Source organism: Anomaloglossus baeobatrachus, chromosome 1 (genome assembly GCF_048569485.1).
Source record: "Anomaloglossus baeobatrachus isolate aAnoBae1 chromosome 1, aAnoBae1.hap1, whole genome shotgun sequence".
In the NCBI taxonomy this organism is placed as follows: domain Eukaryota; kingdom Metazoa; phylum Chordata; class Amphibia; order Anura; family Aromobatidae; genus Anomaloglossus; species Anomaloglossus baeobatrachus.
The window spans coordinates 106,683,076-106,703,495 of NC_134353.1; the positions used below are offsets into that span (position 1 = coordinate 106,683,076).

The following is a 20,420-nucleotide window of genomic DNA, read 5'->3' on the forward strand; positions in this document are numbered from 1 at the left end:
TCAGGATTTCACCACTTGCAGCAATCGTTAGAACAGAGGTCCCCAACCTCTTTAGGTCTGAGAAAGGGTTGGAAGCTACGTTTAGCTCAGAGAAGGTCGCAAGCCACATCCAGCTCCTGCCCTCCTCACAGTAGTGACACCCAGAGCCTCCATTACCGGTATAATGACAGCCAAAGCTTTTCCACAGAAATAACCACACCGAGGCAGTATACCAAGTTTGATTGGCTCTTACCCTATCCCCATTAATATCTTCTCATCTGTTTGGCGTTACTCACAAAAGTAACCATTTGGAAACATGATCTTCATAGTTATTTGCCTACCTATTACTAATGCACCAAACTGGAGACAGCTGCAAGGCACAAATCAGGATCCCACGAGCCACTTGTGCCACCTGAGCCACAGGTTGGGGACCCCTGAGTTAGAAGACATAACGAGGACCCAATAGTAGATTGTTGTAAAGGGGCGAAGGGCCCAGAGAATTGAGTGGTAAAGTGAGCAAAAGTGTTTTTATTTATTTTTAAGCTTTTGATTGTCTTTTAAGGTTTTAGAGAATGACAGCAACCATCCACCATTTTGCTAAATCCACGTTGAATTGCATTTAAAAAATGAGCTTGATGTATGGGCAGATATCTTCCTTTGTGCAAATGAACTTTCACTGTAGATATTTTTTTTAAATTTGGGGTATTTTGGATTTCTAATTAAGTCCTACTCCTAAGTTTAAAAAAAAAAAATAAAAAAAAAATAATTAAATAAAAAAAATATGTCAGCTTTCTTTAACAAACCTGTATGCAAATGGATTTTCACTGTAGCTAATTTTTATATTTTTGTGGTATTTTGGATAGCTAATTAAGTTCAAAATTTAAAAAAACCTGCAAAAAAATCAAATAAGTAAATAAATAAAAAATATGCTAGCTTTCTTTATCAAACCTATATACAAATGGATTTCACTGTGGCTAATTTTTATATTTTTGTGGTATTTTATATAGCTAATTAAGTCCAAAGTTTAAAAAACACACAAAAAACTACAAAAAAATCAAATAAGTAAATAAAAAATATGCTAGCTTTCTTTAACAAACCTGTATGTGTGGCGCCTTAGGACCTGGTCGCCACAACATCATTGCCCCTCCAAAGGGTTAATGCTGAGCCTGGAGGTAATTGGGGAAATCATTGTCCAGTAGGTACCAGCATTCAACGCAGTTTCTCCCTTAGGCCAGCAGAGGGAGCTCTGAACCTGCAGTTCCAGGGAGCATTCCTCAAGCCTGACCTGAGGGAGGAGTTAGTGTTCAGTCTGAGAGGAAAGTTTGGAGAGTGAAGACGCAAAGTATGCTGTCCTGTGGACTGGGGCCTGGAGCTGGAATAGCTTGGCCCAGTGATGCAGGATTGGCAGAGAGGCGCAGAGGAGAACTAGACATCGGAGTCTGTGTCCACCAGGGCCTAAAATCCTACCTGGTAGCCAAATCCGAAGGGCAGGAGGACTGCAAGTCTCCTGGCCCCAAAACGAACCTAAGGTGCAGCTGCATCACCAGGGCCCGGTGCGGACCCCGGAGGGGAAGCATCAGAGAAGGTCTGAGCAGCCTATCCTAAGAAAAAGGGACGAACCACCAGTCCCAACAGGAAGAGGGACGTTGCTACATCCAGAGTGCAGGGTACTGTAAAAAAACAAAGGAAGAACCGGGAGTAGGGCTCAATACTCAACTGGCCAAGGGATCACCCCCCCAGCTACTTCCAGGCCGGCTGGATCACCTTACCACCTGTAACGGTCTCCCAGGACGACTGGTTGCCAGTAAAAGAAAAGAAGGTAAAGAGACTGTTGTTTGTGTCCGGTCCTTTCACCGCCCTGTCGGCCCTGCACTACACCTCAACTACATCGACACTTACAAGCACCAACTGTTGCCCCGGGGCACCGCTCCACCTGTGGGGAGCAGTAACACCACTGCTGCCGTTCCATCACCCCGGAGGCTTCATACAGCAGCGGCGGCTTAATAGACGTAAACCACAGGTGGCGTCACGAAAATTATAAACTGTAATCACCCCCAAGTTACCAGCCATATTAATTGAACCCACTAGAGTACGGAGTCGGGCCCAGCCACCACTGACGTCCCCCGGACTAGTCCGACCCGGCATCGGGTGTCCCATAGCCCTGGGGTGGGCGAGTCATATGTAAATAAACTTTCACTATTTTTTACATTTTTATTGGTATTTATTTATTTTATTGGTATTTTGGAAATTTAACTAAGTCTGAAGCTTAAAAAAAAAAAAAACCTAAAAAAAATTGAATAAACAAATAAAAAATATGCTAACTTTCTTTAACAAACCTGTATGCAAATAGACTTTCATTGTAGCTATTTTTTTATATTTTTGTGGTATTTTGGATCTCTAATTAAGTCTGAAGTTTTAAAAAAAATAAAATAAATAAATAAAAATAAATAAATAAATAAAATAAAACAAAAAAAATCAAATAAGTAAATTAAATATGCTAGCTTTCTTTAAAAAACCTGTAAGCAAATGACTTTTCACTGTAGTTAATTTTTATATTTTTGTGGTATTTTGGATATCTAATTAAGTCTGAAGTTCAAAAAAAATAATAATAAATAATAAATACATAAAATAAAATAAAAAAAATCAAATAAGTAAATAAATAAAAAATATGCTAGCTTTCTTTAACAAACCTGGCTCCCTTGGATCTGATTGACACAATATGTATGCAAATGGCTTTTCACTGTAGTTCATTTTTATATTTTTGTGGTATTTTGGATATCTAATTAAGACTGAAGTTTAAAAAAAATAATAATAAATAATAAAATAAAATAAAAAAAAATCAAATAAGTAAATAAATAAAAAATATGCTAGCTTTCTTTAACAAACCTGGCTCCCTTGGATCTGATTGACACAATACAAATGTTTGCTCTGCCAGTCGGAACAAATTCTTTGACTTGAAGCAGATCCCCCACCGAGATCTGCCCATCGGTTTGATCATACATTTGGTTTGCTTGGTAGCACACAGTTCACAGTCAGTCTTATCTCTATTTAATAGCTAAATTGCATGAATATAGGTATGAGAGAAATATTAAAATGAGAGGGACGTGTCACTGCCGGCGTCTTTCCGCTCCTCTCATTTTCCGCTGATCATTATTATTATTATCTTATATTGAAATTTTCATTAAGAAAAGATCCTATTCATTCGTCCCAATCCTGAAATGCTTTTTATTTGCGGCAGAATAGAATTAGAAAATGATTAAGCGCTGTCTTTTTGTTCCTAATAAAAGACACATGCCTGTGCTTGCCTCAAAGGAACCTTTGTAATGATTGCATTTGTACGGCTAATGTACGTTACTGGACAACAATTGCGAACACTTCCCCTGACACAATGGAGACGTCTTCAAATCTCACAATTGCTCGTAAGATACAGCTTGATATGTGTGATATTGATTTTTTTTTCTTCTTTATTGGCTTGTGTTGAACATTTTTGGCCGGAATTCTAAATTGTGTAACTGATTTCATCTTTAAAATTTAACTGAATGTAACTGGAGAGTATTTTCTGGTTGGCGTTTGTGCAGTTTTCAGATACCAAAGGAATATTTGATGTTGCTGGGAATTTGTCCAATCTGCTCTGCTTGCTGTTCACTGTACGAATATGTTGACTCAACTAATGACTAAGTGTCTGGTTTCTTGGAAGTGTAATACTGTAGACAGGAATGTGCTCACATGTTCTGACACAGAATTGTGTTCCACCTTGCAAATTATTTATATTCTTATCAAGATTTATGATTTTTTTTCTCCTAACGTTTATTTTTGGATAATTCATTGAGCCCGTTTCAGCCACCAGAGATAACACGGAGAATCGCAGTCTCAGCAGAACGTTTCTTATTTATTTTCCTACTAGTGCGATTTATCAGATATAAAATTAATTGCATCTCTGTCTCTTCCCACATAGCCAATTCATTCTGCAAACAGCCATGAAATAAAACAGGAAGCCAACACTACATGCCTGTAGCATAAGGAGCCGATTGTGATAAACAGATGATCCGACGGCTTTTGTGGGAAAAGCCAAGGCTTCTTTAATGATTTATTCAGTAAGGTGCTTTAGTGTCCTACAGGGCAATTCCAAGGCAAACATATGTGCGTCAGCATTGTATGGCGGAGAACGCTGATTTTCTGTGGCAAGTGAAGATATTTCTTTGTTTAATTTGTAGCATAATTTTTTTTAAACAGTAGGATGTGTAATTAGCGTGTGGCTGCAAAAGAATGGATATCTATTCACTGAGCCCATAATTACTGCAATGATGAATCATGTGTGGCAAATACTTTGTTTTCTACAGAAATCATGGCACATAGTTTATTATGCAGCTAAGGAAGCCTTTCATAATGCAAAATTGCTGTTTAGAAGTCTGCATGAAGCTCTAAGATCTTGAAACAGGCAATGAAATGATCGTGTATAGCTTAAGGGGAACCGGTCACCAGTTTTGGGGCCTATAATCTGCGGTCACCACCAGTGGGGCTCTTTTATATACAGCATTCTAATATGCTGTATATAAGAGCCCAGGCTGTTGTGTAGAACATAAAAATCATTTTATAATACTTACCTAAACGGTCGCTGCGGTGGAGTTGGGTCATATGGGCGTCTTCGTTTTCCGTTGCCATCTTTTGGCCATCTTTGTCGTCCTTCTTCTGAAGCCTGGTTGCATGAGGTGTCCTACGTCATCCACACTCGCCGGCATTAAGGTCCTGCGCATGCCCTGCACAGGACCGGCGAGTGTGTATGAGATGCACACAGGCTTCAGAAGGAGGACGAAGGCCGAAAGAGGAGGCGTCAGCAGCGGAGAATGGAGACACTGATCTGGCCCAACTCCACCACAGCAACCGTTTTGGGTAAGTATTATAAATTGATTTTTACATTCCACACAGTGGTCTGGGCTCTTATATACAGCATGTTAGAATGCTGTATATAAGGGCTCACTGGTGGTGGCTGCAGCCTATAGGCCCTAAAACTGGTAACATGTTTCCTTTAACCCTGGTAATATACCTAGGACGGAGTAATCCTATAGCTGCATATACATTAAATGGAAGAAAACTCGAGACTACAGTTTCCTCACCCATCTCTCGTAGACTGTGAGCCCTCACGGGCAGGGTCCTCTCTCTTCCTGTACCAGTCTTTGCCTTGTATTGTTTATGATTATTGTACTTGTCCCTATTATTTGTAACCCTTTTCACATGTAAAGCACCATGGAATAAATGGCCTATAATATAAATAATAATAATAATTACTACAAAACAGGAGAAAGACTTGAGTATTCTGATTACAAATAAGCTGAGCAGCAGCACTCAAAGTCAGGCAGCAGCTACAAAAGTAAACAAGATTTTAGGGTGCATAGAAGAGAGATTAGATCCCGTGATCCCAATGTATTGTTACCCCTCTATAGGTCACTGGTAAGGCCACATCTGGAATATGGGATCCAGTTTTGGGCTCCAAATTTTAAAAAGAATATTCAGAAGTTAGAGTTAGGCTACTTTCACACATCAGTTTTCTGTATTCAGGTACAGTCCTTTTTTTTGCCGTATCCAACGTTTCCGGTTTTGTTGTGCAAACCGGAGCAAACCGGACCCACCGGATCCGGTTTTAAGCGGATCCGTTGTGGACGGATCCAGAATAAAACGGATCCGGTGGGTCCGGTTTGCATCCGTTTTGCATCCGTTATGTCCGTTTTTTTACGGATCCGTTTTTTTAACACTAAACAAACAATTAACGAGTTCCGTATTCTGATTGGCTATTGGGAAAATATAGTATATATACAGTATTTTGAAGCATATATTACAGAATGAAGACAGAGACAATCAGAAACCATGGATGCTATTCTTGCAAATTACACAAAGATCACTGCAGATTTTATATTTGAGGCAAATCGCTTGGCTATCATCGTCAGAGAAAAGGAGCGACAGCGACTGAGGCGTCAGCGACATCGACGCTTTTGGATCCATCCCCTGACTGCCCAGAGACTGACACGTGGGGTGTTTTCAACCCTATACCTGGAGCTCCGTGGAAACCATGAAAAATTCACAAGCTATGTCCGGATGGCAGTGAATAATTTTGACGTCCTCCTTGGCCTTGTTGCGGACAACATACGTAAAACGGACACCTTCTGCCGTTACTCTATAACACCCGAGGAGCGTTTGCTGGTTACGCTTAGGTAAGTTTTTTTTTTTTAATTGTATCCTCCTGTAAATTGACTTTTAACTGTAATGTGTTTGCTATTATTTTTTTATAATTATTGTCTTTCCTTTACAGATTCCTTGCAACTGGAGAGTCGCTTTCGTCCCTCCACTACCAGTTTCGACTAGGAATTTCCACCATCTCGGGAATCATTAGAGACACTTGCCAAGCCTTGTGGGATTGCCTCCATGAGGATTTCATCCCCCAGCCCACCAGGGACAGATGGCTTGCAATTGCTGAACAATACTATAACATTTGTCAGTTTCCAAATTGCCTTGGCTCAGTGGACGGCAAACATATAAGAATTGTGAAACCTGCTGCTTCGGGGTCAGAATACTACAATTATAAAAAGTATTTCTCAATTGTCCTAATGGCAATAACGGATGCGGACTACAAATTTATCTCAGTGGACATTTGCGCATATGGGAGATCCAATGACTCTCAGGTCTTTAAAATGTCCCCAATGGGGCGGCGAATCTATGGGAATACTTTTGATTTCCCTCCTGCAAGACCTCTTCCTGGCACATGTGAGCCCCCAATGCCCTTTGTTTTTGTGGCCGACGAAGCCTTTCAACTCTCCCAACATCTATTGAAGCCATATGCAAGCCGTGGATTGACGCAAACACAAAAAATATATAATTACCGATTATCCAGAGCCAGAAGAATGGTGGAATGCTCCTTTGGGATACTAACCAGCAAATGGCGAGTGTTGTTAACAGCCATTAATTTAAACATTGAAACTGTTGATGAAATAGTGAAAGCATGTGTGGTACTGCACAATTTTGTTTTAACAAAGGAACCTTTGTCCTTGGATGACCAGAGTTTGGAATCCACCTCTTTGACTGACTACACCAGTCCTGGATTTAGGAGTAGTGTTGCCTGTTCAACAATACGTGACAAATATGCTGACTATTTTGTGTCCCCAGAAGGTAGAGTAGATTGGCAAGATCAAATGGTATAAGATTTTTGTTTAGTTTTATAACAAATAAAAATAGTTAAAAATAAATTAAAAAATATCTTGTTAACCTTGTTAATTTTGATCTTTCACTCGCTTTAAAAATTTGTAATTTTTACACCGTCAAATTACAACATGTTATGTTTTTGTATTACCTTATTATTAACTTAACTTGCAAAATAATATTCCCCCCCAAAAAAAACAAGAACAAATAAATACTTTTCAACAAAAAACTTTTATTTTTATTACATACATAAATTATAAATTTGTATATCTTGGGCTTGGGGTGGAGATAGTACTGGAGGGGCTGACAGGTGGGAACACACGCACAGTTGGAGTATTGAGGGTGGAAAGTGGTGTTGGTGGTGGTGGTGGGGAAGTAACTGAAGGTGAAGGTGTGCTTGAGAAACCAAGAGGGAAACCAGGAGATGGGATGGGATTTGGTAAGGATTGAGGGGTGGAGTGGAGGGATTGTGAGACAGAAGAGGTGGCGGGTGAATTAGTGGCTTGAGTTGGGGTCATGATGGGTGTGGAAGGCGAGATGTGGTAGTGGGTAGGAAGTGTAGGGGCAGATGTGGTTGGGAGCTGGTACTGGGCCGCAGGCTGGTACTGGGCTGCAGGCTGGTACTGGTCAGCAGGCTGATACTGGGCAGCAGGCTGGTACTGGGCAGCAGGCTGGTACTGGGCAGCAGGGGGAGTAGGGACAATGGCTGGAGGGGGGGCAGGTGCTGGAGGAGGGGTGGGTGGAGGTGGTTGGGAGGAAACCTGCGCCAGAGCCTGCCGTGTGGCTTGCATTACATGCATCTGCTGGTCAGGAGATAGCTTTTCCATGCGCTCTAGTACGGCTTGAAAAAAACAATGATTTGGTGATTTACTTGCATCTAAATGCAGCCTGTCCAGACGCGTGCACAATTCGTGTGTATTTTTTTCCATATTGGCATTTATGAAGCTAAAACTTGAACGATTTTGTTCGGCTAATAATTGAATGGCGTTCTGGAAGGCTGCATTTAGATGCAAGAACTCGGGCGCATAGCTCTTTTCCTGACCCCTATGACGCTGACGCCCAGAACCCAAAGGTGTTCTACTGAGGGCAGCAGTGTCAGAGGGGTGGGGTAGGGGAAAAGCTATCTCGTCACCAGCAGCTTCAGGTAATGAAGTCTCACGGGAAGCTCCAGCGCAGGTGGATGGGACAGATGTAGATGGAAGGGAAGGTTCAGATGGGTGGGGTCTGTGCGTGTGTTCCCCAGTGGCGGACTGTTCAGGGATCGCTCCTGTCGGGTTCGATGCAGGCTCCCGAGTGCTGCAGACGGTGCTGTTAAAAAGAGGAAAAACAAAACAATAATTAATTTAATTGCTATACATTGGCACTGACTAAAAAAAAAGGCAAAAAAAATCAGACATAAAATATTATACTTTGTACATATTGTGGGGAATATTTACCTTCTGCACACCATAGTTGTCCGGAGGAACGACAACGCTCTAAAGTAACGGTATTTGGATCTGCGTCCTCCGGATCCACTCGGGGCCTGCATCTCTTGATTCAACTCCTTTTTGAAGCGATCCCTGATAGACCGCCACCGCTTCTGAAGTTTGTCACCTGAAAGTGGAAAGCACAAAGTGGTTAGTATACAACACATTACATCCTGCAGCATAACCTACTGAACTGTGAATACTTACGCGCTTTCTTCTGGCCACGAGAATTGAGCTCCCCCCAACCTTCTATCGCTGCGTGGCATACCTCGTCCCAGAGTCGACGGGTTACGATAGAATCAGCGTGGCGGCGGTCAGCCATGTTCCACAGCGGCTCCCTCTCTCTAACTTCATCGATGAGGAGGTCGATGTTGATAAATCCGGCCTCCTCACCGTCAGAATCGGGAGCACGCTGTGATGCCTGTTCAAAGAAAGAAAAAAGAAATTAAAAAAAAAAAAAATTAGACATAAATTCACACTGACATGAAAAAAAAAAAAAAAAAATAAAAAAAAAATCTTACACTATGACCACCGCCACCTCGACGACGACCCTGGGACGGTCTTGGGGGAGCTCTATCGTGAGCCCTAGAAGTTGAAGCCTTTAGTGAAGAAAAAAAAAAAAACATTATTTACTTATGTGTTTGGTGTGCTGTGGTAAACAATTCCTGTATGAAACTTACACTATGACCGCCCGCTCCGTGTATTTCTCCACCCCTTCCGTCCTCTTCTGGCAGCATCTCCTGTGATGTTTCGGCCACCTGTGTAAATGTAGTTTATTTAAAAATTTTTTTTTTTTTTTTTTAAAAAAAACCCCCAAAAAAAAAAATATACCTCAGTTTGTGAACCGGAGGGCGGGCTACCAGAAGACGACATATTGTTTTTATTACAGGCCTCGCACACCAACTGGCAGGCCCAAAATGTGACCGCAACACTGCACCTGTAAAAAAAGAAAAAAAAATGTCTAAGTACATGTACGCAGCTCACAGCAGTGATCTGTGGACAGTACTGTGGACATTACCTCAGGAACACTCTCCTCCAAATAAATTCGCACTGGCACTGAAGCGAACCGTACCCAGCAACTGGCAGGCCCAAAATGTGACCGCAACACTGCACCTGTAAAAAAAGAAAAAAAAATGTCTAAGTACATGTACGCAGCTCACAGCAGTGATCTGTGGACAGTACTGTGGACATTACCTCAGGAACACTCTCCTCCAAATAAATTCGCACTGGCACTGAAGCGAACCGTACCCAGCAACTGGCAGGCCCAAAATGTGACCGCAACACTGCACCTGTAAAAAAAGAAAAAAAAATGTCTAAGTACATGTACGCAGCTCACAGCAGTGATCTGTGGACAGTACTGTGGACATTACCTCAGGAACACTCTCCTCCAAATAAATTCGCACTGGCACTGAAGCGAACCGTACCCAGCAACTGGCAGGCCCAAAATGTGACCGCAACACTGCACCTGTAAAAAAAGAAAAAAAAATGTCTAAGTACATGTACGCAGCTCACAGCAGTGATCTGTGGACAGTACTGTGGACATTACCTCAGGAACACTCTCCTCCAAATAAATTCGCACTGGCACTGAAGCGAACCATACCCAGCAACTGGCAGGCCCAAAATGTGACCGCAACACTGCACCTGTAAAAAAAGAAAAAAAAATGTCTAAGTACATGTACGCAGCTCACAGCAGTGATCTGTGGACAGTACTGTGGACATTACCTCAGGAACACTCTCCTCCAAATAAATTCGCACTGGCACTGAAGCGAACCGTACCCAGCAACTGGCAGGCCCAAAATGTGACCGCAACACTGCACCTGTAAAAAAAGAAAAAAAAATGTCTAAGTACATGTACGCAGCTCACAGCAGTGATCTGTGGACAGTACTGTGGACATTACCTCAGGAACACTCTCCTCCAAATAAATTCGCACTGGCACTGAAGCGAACCGTACCCAGCAACTGGCAGGCCCAAAATGTGACCGCAACACTGCACCTGTAAAAAAAGAAAAAAAAATGTCTAAGTACATGTACGCAGCTCACAGCAGTGATCTGTGGACAGTACTGTGGACATTACCTCAGGAACACTCTCCTCCAAATAAATTCGCACTGGCACTGAAGCGAACCGTACCCAGCAACTGGCAGGCCCAAAATGTGACCGCAACACTGCACCTGTAAAAAAAGAAAAAAAAATGTCTAAGTACATGTACGCAGCTCACAACACTTATCTGTGGACAGTACTGTGGACATTACCTCTTCCCTGGAGCACTGGACTGGAGGACAGCAGAAGTTGAAGTCAGGAACCAACAGCAGGAGGTGTGTAGAATGTGCTGGATCCTTTTATAAGTTTTGTGATGATGAAAAAAAAAAATTTGCGCATGCTCTGTTTACCAAACCGGATGCGGTCACCGCATCCGGTTTAAACCGCATTGCGCCGGATCCGGCATGCATAGACAACCATTCTATACAATGCCGCATTGTACCGGATCCGGCAGAATGCGGTTTTTTTAAGGGGCAAAAAAACGTTACATGATACGTTATATCCGGCCGCCGCATTTAATTATTTTGCCGCATCCGGAAAAAACCGGATGCACCGCAAAGCCATCAGGTACAATCCGGTTACAATGCAAGTCTATGGGGATAAACCGGATGCGATACCGGATCCGTTTTATCCTTTTTTTTCCGGATTGTACCTGATGGCAAAAAACTGATGTGTGAAAGTAGCCTTAGTTCAAAGGCGGGCAACTAGACTATTACAAGGAATGGAAGGCCTCCCATATGATGAGAGGTTGGAAAAGTTGGATTTATTCCTTCCAAAGATCTAAGGACCAGGGGGCATTCACTGAGAGTGGAAGAAAAGTGATTCCAGCAGCTTAATAGGAAAGGGTTCTTTACAGTTAGAGCAGTCACACTGTGGAATGCCCTACCACAAGAAGTAGTAATGGCAGATATTACAACAGCTTTTGAAAGGGCTGGATGATTTCCTCAGTACACACAAAATTGTCAGTTATAAATGATTTAGTGACAAAATATATAATTGGTGGAGGAAGGGTGAACTAGATGGACCTAGGGCTTTTTTTAACCTATGTAACTATGTAACCCTTGTCTGGTACCATGCGGTCAATAAGACCCCATGCAGATTGGTACAAATCGTGATTTTTTTTTTCACAGTACCAGACAAGTTAAAGATTTTGTTAGTCTTCATAGCATACTTAAAGCACAGAATATTACATGCTTTACTGGAAAATTAGGCATATTAACAACAAGGTTTTTCAGCAACCATCAAATATATGTATCTATACATATATATATATATATATATATATATATACTGTGTGTATATATTTATATATATATATATATATATATATACATATATATATATATATATATGTCATTAAAAAAATCTACTTGTGCCGACAATCTCTTATTTATATTACCATCCTATATTCCTTCCCCATCACTCTGCCCCTGGGCAATAAAGGCTAGAAATGTTTGAGGAACATATTTCCGTTCTTTTTCATCATGACATCTCTATCTATAGGACCAGAACATATCTACTATAGCTTTGTTCCAAATATATTTTAATATTTCTAAGAATAGGCTTACACCAGGCGATGGCAGAGGTTAATGACCGCTGATCAGATAAATGTTTGACAATCAGCAGTTGTTTAATGGCCTAATTAGATAGGCTGGCCTCACTAATAAACTTTTTATGTTGATTGGAACATGTTGTCAGCATGATTTTCAAGTATTTTTCTTTATTGGTTGGGTGAGCTTGATACACTGACCTTCCAAGTCTAAAGGCCCCGTTACACGCAACGACATCGCTAACGAAATGTTGTTGGGGTCATGGAATTCGTGACGCACATTCGGCCTCGTTAGCGACGTCGTTGTGTGTGACACGTACGAGCGACCGCTAACGATGCAAAATACTCACCAAATTGTTCATTGTTGACACGTCGCTCCTTTCCCAAATATCCTTGCCGTTGCAGGACGTAGGTTGTTCGTCGTTCCTGAGGCAGCACACATTGCTACGTGTAACACCCCGGGAATGATGAACAACACTGTACCTGCGTCCTCCAGCAACAAGGTGGGCGTGACTTTCCTTCAGCTGCTCTCTGCCCATCCGCTTTGATTGGACGCCTGCCGTGGGACGTCGCTGTGACGCCGCACGAACCGCCCCCTTAGAAAGGACACTGTTCACCGCCCACAGCGACATCACTAGGAAGGTAAGTACGTGTGATGGGTACTAGTGATTTTGTACGCCACGAGCAGCGATTTGCCCATGACGCACAAACGACGGGGGCGGGTACTTTCTTGAGCGACATCGCTAGCGATGTCACTGCTTGTAAAGTACCCTTAAGGCTTCACACCGAAACATGTAGGATTGGGCTGAGTACCTGACTGTGTTCCTTTTGTTACCCCTCTGTTTTCTTTTTAAAAATGGACTATAATAAATTTCACTTTTTTTTATCTCATCTACCAAGCTGCTGAAGATTTTTTTCTTTTTCTTTGTGCTGTCTAAAGGCCCCGTCACACTAAGCAACATCGCTAGCAACATCGCTGCTAACGAACAACTTTTGTGACGTAGCAGCGATGTTGCTAGTGATGTCGCTGTGTGTGACATCCAGCAACAACCTGGCCCCTGCTGTGAGGTCGTTGGTTGTTGCTGAATGTCCTGGGCCATTTTTTAGTTGTTGCTCTCCCGCTGTGAAGAACGGATCACTGTGTGTGACAGCGAGACAGCAACAACTAAATGTGCAGGCAGCAGGAGCCAGCTTCTGCGGAGGCTGGTAACCACAGGAAACATCGGGTAACCAAGAAGCCCTGTCCTTGGTTACCCGATATTTACCTTTGTTACCAGCCTCCGCCGCTCTCACTGTCAGTGCCGGCTCCTGCTCTGTGCACATGTAGCTGCAGGACACATCGGGTTAATTAACCCGATGTGTGCTGTAGCTAGGAGAGCAGGGAGCCAGCGCTAAGCATTGTGCGCTGCTCCCTGCTCTGTGTATATTTAGCTGCAGCACACATCGGGTAATTAACCCGATGTGTGCTGTAACTAGGAGAGCAGGGAGCCAGCGCTAAGCGGTGTGCGCTGCTCCCTGCTCTCTGCACGTGTAGCTGCGTGCGCTGGTAACAAAGGTAAATATCGGGTTGGTTACCCGATATTTACCTTAGTTACCAAGCGCAGCATCTTCCACGCGGCGCTGGGGGCTGGTAACTGGTTGCTGGTGAGCTCACCAGCAACTCGTGTAGCGACGCTCCAGCGATCCCTGCCAGCTCAGGTTGCTGGTGGGTTCGCTGGAGCGTCGCAGTGTGACATCTCACCAGCAACCTCCTAGCAACTTACCAGCGATCCCTATCGTTGTTGGGATCGCTGGTAAGTTGTTTAGTGTGACTGGACCTTAACACTGCCCGAGGCCAGAGCAGCTCCGAGCACAAGCAGTGAATCTGGAATCTATCTAAGGACTAGAAGTGAGCTGAAGATTTTCCTATTTTTACACTGACCTACCATCAGCCAATTATCAGCATTGGTAGGAAGGCTTGTTCACAAAAGTCGGCTAACCCTTCTGTCCAGATCCTAAGCACGGAAACGCCCTGGCAGGAAACAACATCAGCGTAGGAAAAAAGATCCAGTGTTGAATAGAACAGAATTCCAAAATTGTAAAAACGTCATGTTTATTGAGCAAAAGTTAAAAATTGGCAACATGACCATTTATTAAGAAAAAATAAACAAACAACAAATTTTTGAATTGATTATGAAGGCCTGAAACCTACGCGTTTCGGAAGAAACCATGGAAACATGAAGAAGGCTCTGCTGAAATGCGTAGGTTTGAGGCCTTCATAATTTATTCAAAAATTCTTTGTTCCAATTTAAACTTTTGCACAATAAACATGTTGTTTTAAAAATGTTGGAATCCTGTCCTATTCATCGCTGGATCTTTTTTCCTACTCTGATGTTCACAATTATAAGCCAGTGTAAAAGCACCCTAAAATCACAGGAAGATAGCCAAACTCCAGAATACAGACTCCTAATCAATCTCCTTAACAAACCTGAACCACCAAAAACTGTTATAGCAACCAGACCTGCCCCCCTAAATAAATACAAACCTCAAATAAGACCACCTAAGTAGTTACAAATCCTAGATCACAAGCCCTAAATATAGACTCAAACCCCTAAGCATATAAAGATCCTAAAATTAGACATCTGAACCATTAAAACAAATTCAGTAGTAATATCGGACTCTGTAAACTAAGACAGACCCCAGACTATGGTCAAGTGTTCTTATCTGTGGGGGTCCTATTCAACACACATATGGGCTTGTAGGTGCCAATTGTAGTGCTTTCAAAAATTGGTGATTGCGCTGACCTTTATTCATTGTTATTACCACAAACTGGGCACGTTAGGTGACTGTGGGTTCACATGAGTCTCACACACTATGTGACCACATGAAGAACCAATAATAATCCATAATTATTACTTCCTTTATATTTCTCCTTATTTTTAACTTATGGCATTCAAACTGGGGACTCAGGCCTATTTCTGTGATTGTTGTAGTCCCCAGCAATCAGGCACTTATTAAATTTTGTGTCGATAAATTTTAAAGGGGATGTCCACTACTTTTACAATGATCCTTCAAATAGGTCATCAATCTCAGATCTGTCGAGGTCCGATACTCTGCACCCCCCCAATCAGCTGCTCCTAATCTCGGCGGCGAAGGCAGGCATCTAGAAATGCTCAGTTCCAGCGCTGCTCTATCTTCTGGTAGTGACCGCGGCAGGGTTCTGGACATCATCCTTCCATTCTAATCAATAGGAGGCAGATGTGCAGTACCCGGCCTTGGCCACTATTAGAATATGGAACAGCTCTGGAACTGATCATTTCCGGCTGCCTGCTGGTGCCACTGAGACTGAGAACAGCTGATTGGAAGGTGGAAAAGAACAAACGGTCAGGTGGAGCGCCAAAAAGGAGATTTTCTTCTGACTTTCATAAGCCTTTATTGAGCATAAACCACAACGCGGTGTTTCAATAGGCAAGTTATCTTCATCAGGTGGATTACCTGATGAAGATAGCTTGCCTATTGAAACGCCGTGTTTTGGTTTATGCTCAATAAAGGCTTTTAAAAGACAGAAGAAAATCTCCTTTTTGGAGCTTTGCCGGACCGTTTGTTCTTTTCCGCCTTCCATTCATCTGTTCCCCTTGGGGGATCAAATGCCAGGAGCACCCTGGGTTAAATCAACTACTTCACTGGCTGGTACATGATCCTCTGTGAGCTGCTAGGACCTGTGGTGATGTAATCCCGTGTGACAGGTCACATGACCTTCTGACGGAGACACCCACAAAAACACAGACACAGGAATTGTCAGCGTCTGGCTGGATTATTGTCCTACTTTGTTTCACAATTAACCACTGTTGTACAAGGGTGTGCAACCCCCCCAGGGTGAGCGCCCTTGCCATTTTTGCTAGGATCCAATTTAGTAAGGTTCTTCACAGCGCTTTGTTCTTTCCTCTTTCATACGAGAACAGCTGATTGGCAGAGGTGCGGGGTGTCGAAACCTGACCAATGAGACATTGATGACCTATCCTAAGGATAGTTCATCAATGTAAAAGTAGTGGACATCCCCTTTAATTAAGGAACAGCACATTCAAGGGTAATTGAAATTTTTATTTGCTCCTAGCAATGTCTCAATAACTGCATGAAAAAACACCCACAAACTGCCACAACAATGTGCGATTCCACCTGAATATACATGTTGTCAGCAACTCAACTGAAAAAATAGATTCAACGAAAGGAAAAAGCAATTTTAGGGTTTTATTTTCAAATTATATTACACGACTAATATGTGTACAACATTCTTTTGTCATGCAATTTGACCTTAGAGTATAGAGTATACAAGTAAAATAGAATATAAAAATGTATATTATTAATAATATATTAAATATAATATATATAAAAATATATTTTAATAATAAATAATAGTACAAGCTTAGCCCTATCAGAAGAAAATTATGCTAAAACTCGCATCTTTAAAAAGGGGAAAAATAAACCATGACTGCACAATTTCTGCATGTTCCATCGGGTGATGCTGTTGTAGGGTTCTGAAATAAACACTTTAATCTGATGGGTTATTACGGACGCGGCAGAGTGCTCCATTCCTCGAACAATGTAGCCAACCCTGTTTTTTTCTTTGCTTATTTATGAGTAAGGTGACAGTGACTGATTTCTTCTGCTATGATAATAAAAATGACAGACAACAAAAGTGCCCTAAGTGATCAAAAATGCCAAATGTTGGATTGCTCTACGAGAACTATTTCATATAAATGATTGAAGCCATCTTTCTCCATGCCATTTACTTAATTATACTGATAAAATGACTGAATCAGAAAAGAACTTTCTCCAATTACATCTATTATGTGATAAACTGTAGTTCAATGTATTAAAAGGACATTTTTCATATGATTTAATAAGCCGGGACATTTCTTCTGCACTTGTTTTTCCCTCAATGCTCAAAGTCCGTCATTTTAAATCATTCATCTGTTGCATGTAATTAAATTAGGTATTTATTTAAATGGATCAAAATTGAACTATAAGACGCTGCATTGCAATAATGGAAGACGCAATAAACAACAGGACATGAATGATTGCACAGTTAGAAAGATTTCGAATTTCATCATGGATGAAATAATTGGCCTAGCATGCTATACGAAGAAGCTTGTGTTTCCCGTCTCCAGCGTAGCCATTGTACCATTTGCACAATTTGTTCGAGTGGTTTGTTTATTGAACTTAAGTATGGAAGTACAAGTCAGATGGCTGGCTCTTTGATTGCTTTTCTAGATACCTGCATTTTTATATGTCATGGTGACCTCCTAAAAGTAAAGAGATGGAACCGAATGGAAGAAAATTCTTGTCTTACACAATGAATGATTATCGTCTACAAGAATATTCTGACCAAAATACCACTATTTCGAATTTTGTATAAAAGACAAAATGCTGTTATATTTTTAAGGCAATTCCAGGAGCAAAAGGGAACCATCACATCAGTTAACACTTAACGAAGGTGCAGAGCCTTCATACCAAAAGTGTGGCTCTTTGGAGAAAATTAACTGTATTCCTGCTAGTGTCATGGGTGCCAGTCATGTTTTTTTCTGGCCATAGAAGGTCACAGCAACTGGCTGCGCAGAATGCTCCCTGACTTTCCATTGTTCCGGCTGTCAGTATTCATTGGTATAGGTAGCTTTCCTGCAGGATTCATCTCTCTCCCTTTTGGATCCATCAGGAGCTCGCCTTCTACCCGCTGACAATCAGTATTCTCTTGGTGTTTAAATACCCCTTCCTTCCTTGGACTGGTACTTGTGATATTTTTCAGTTCAGTCAAGCCTTGGTTGCAAGTAGATGGCTTGTACTCCTCTGTGGTATTGTTGCTGAAAACTTTGCTGAACTTCTACGGGTGTCATCTGTGGATAAGTAGTTCATTCATTTTCCCTCGGTGTGTCCTCCTTGTGTCTTCTATAGTGTTTAGTGGAGTTGAAGTTCCCTATTTAAGGTCTAGCACTAGGGATTAGCTTGGGTATCCGGCTCGGTTCATAGATCCGCAACCTATCTAGGGTAATGAGCGACCACAGGGACCATCAGTAAAGCCTGCTTTACACGTTACGATTAAGCAAACGATATCGTAACCGCCCTCATCGTATGTGCGGCACGTTCAATTTGTTGAACGTGTTGCATAAACGATTATTTGCTGTCACACATACTAACCCTTCCATACGACTTCGATGTTGGCGGCGAACGTCCGCTTCCTGGAGTGAGAGGGACGTTCGGCGTCACATCGACGTCACACGGCAGCCGGCCAATAGAAGCGGAGGGGCAGAGATGACTGGGACGTTAACATCCCACCCACCTCCTTCCTTCCACATTGCCGACGGGAGCCACGGGACGCAGGTAAGATCTGTTCATCGTTCCCGGGGTGTCACACACTGCGATGCGTGGTACCTTGGGAACATTGAACAACCTCATGTTCAATTTTTAGCACTTGAACGACGTGCATGCGATGAACGTTTTAACATTCAATCGCAAGTGCACGTAGCTGTCACACGCTGCGATATAACTTATGATGCCGGATGTGCGTCACTTACGACGTGACCCCGCCGACACATTGTAAGATATATTGTAGCGTGTAAAGCCTGCTTAAGTTTGGTCAGGAGGCACCACCTTCCCTTTCCCTATATCCCTAGACACAGGGTCACCCTTTCCTTTCTCCATTCGCTGGTACTTCCCTGTACCTATCATGACAGCTAGGAGCCTCCAGATTTTAGTAATCAAGGCGTTTTAGTGTCTGTAAGCACTGATTTACAGCAGAACCAGCTGTTAATCTAAGTTTTGGAGCGTGCTTGTGGCAGCCATCCACATTGCTGTGTGTAGTGACTGCAGCCGCACGGATACTCCTGTATAGATGAAAGCTGGAGGCTCCCAGGAGAAATAAACGTCTTAGTCTTCCAGGAGCCCTGCTCTCAGTAATGTGTCTAGGCATCTTTCTAACACTACTAACCTGACGATTAATCCTATATCTTCAGGTTAATAACATTATCTGACAGATTTCCTTTACGTTAAAAATTAAAGGGAACCTGTCATCTAATTCATTCTGCGCAATCCACGGACAGCCTAAATCAGACACTTGCTGTATTATTGCAGCTGTGTATGTTTTATTTCAAAATCTCTGAGAAAATATACTCTGAAACGCTGTCAAGGACTATTGAGCCAATTCACTAAAACTGACATTTTGTACCCCAGTCCTACCGATCAGGACCACTGGAGTAAGATGCACCCGATTCAGGAAGAGGTGAACATCACTTACTAAAGTAGGTATACTTTTAACTGATATGTGCCTACGCCAGAAGTGTTACTCCAGTTAATGACAAGAATACTTTTCTGGTGAAATTTGCACCACTAATGCTCTTATAAATTGGGACAAATTTGACGCCCAGGCCTTGCCACTCCCCAACTCGCCCCAGCTCTGCTATACTCGGCAAAGCTAGCTAGGTTTGATGTGAAAATGACAAAACTCATAACATTTTTATGCAATTGAAAGTTGAGCACAATTTTTAAACAGAAAATAAAAAATATATCCATGAATCAGGGTCTAGTTATCTTTAAAGATGAGTCCAAGAGAGGTCCACATCGGCTTCTCACTGTCCTGCTCACCTTGACCAACAGGTATATCCCTATGCGTATATTAGGAGATACTTGGCATTCTATAGCAGCAGGTGACGAAAAGTCTCAAGTGAAGTCATCACAGATGCATTATCCCCATCAAGATTTGTAATATATATTTTCTTTGATATGTGACAGTGTGAATATACATATTGCAGTAATTCATATTGGCAATGGTTCAAGCAGCATGAAACAGGTTCTCTTTAATTTAGCAATGACCTATATTTTCCTTGTGTGACCAAGTCAAGACGACTTGCTGAATTCCCATCCTTTGTACTCGCCATCTAGAGCAGGTGGGATAAACAAAATAAACTCAAATTGCTGGACAACACCCTTAACCTTCTTTCAAGTGTTTCATTCAGTAGCTGTCCTGTTTGATTTAGAGGAAATTTTAGATAGCAGCCACAATCGCTATGCCCTATTAAAATAGCCTGATCCCATGTAAAGAGAATTCCCAAAATTAATTTTTATCACTTTTCCAGAGAATAGATGATCGGAATCTTATCAATGAGGCCCCAAAAATTGGAATCCCAACCAATCACAATGACTGAGGTCTTGTTTTCTCCAATGAATGAAG

At 42.1% G+C, this 20,420-nt stretch overlaps 2 protein-coding genes across 5 annotated transcripts in view; one reads left to right on the forward strand and one right to left on the reverse strand.

Annotated features, from left to right (window-relative positions):
* Nucleotides 1-9,342, reverse strand: part of LOC142303159 (uncharacterized) — a 42,017-nt gene extending 32,675 nt beyond the window's left edge. The window contains exons 1-4 of the mRNA XM_075344326.1: nucleotides 9,155-9,342; nucleotides 8,841-9,054; nucleotides 8,604-8,760; nucleotides 7,828-8,475 (exon numbers count right to left, since the gene is read on the reverse strand). Coding sequence (XP_075200441.1) covers nucleotides 7,828-8,475; nucleotides 8,604-8,760; nucleotides 8,841-9,054; nucleotides 9,155-9,259 — 1,124 coding nt within the window. The 5' untranslated portion in view covers nucleotides 9,260-9,342. The remainder of the gene's footprint in view (nucleotides 1-7,827; nucleotides 8,476-8,603; nucleotides 8,761-8,840; nucleotides 9,055-9,154) is intronic.
* The window catches only part of PCDH7 (protocadherin 7), a 1,104,634-nt gene that overhangs the window by 643,237 nt on the left and 440,977 nt on the right, over nucleotides 1-20,420 (forward strand). The gene's annotated exons all lie outside the window — the stretch shown is intronic.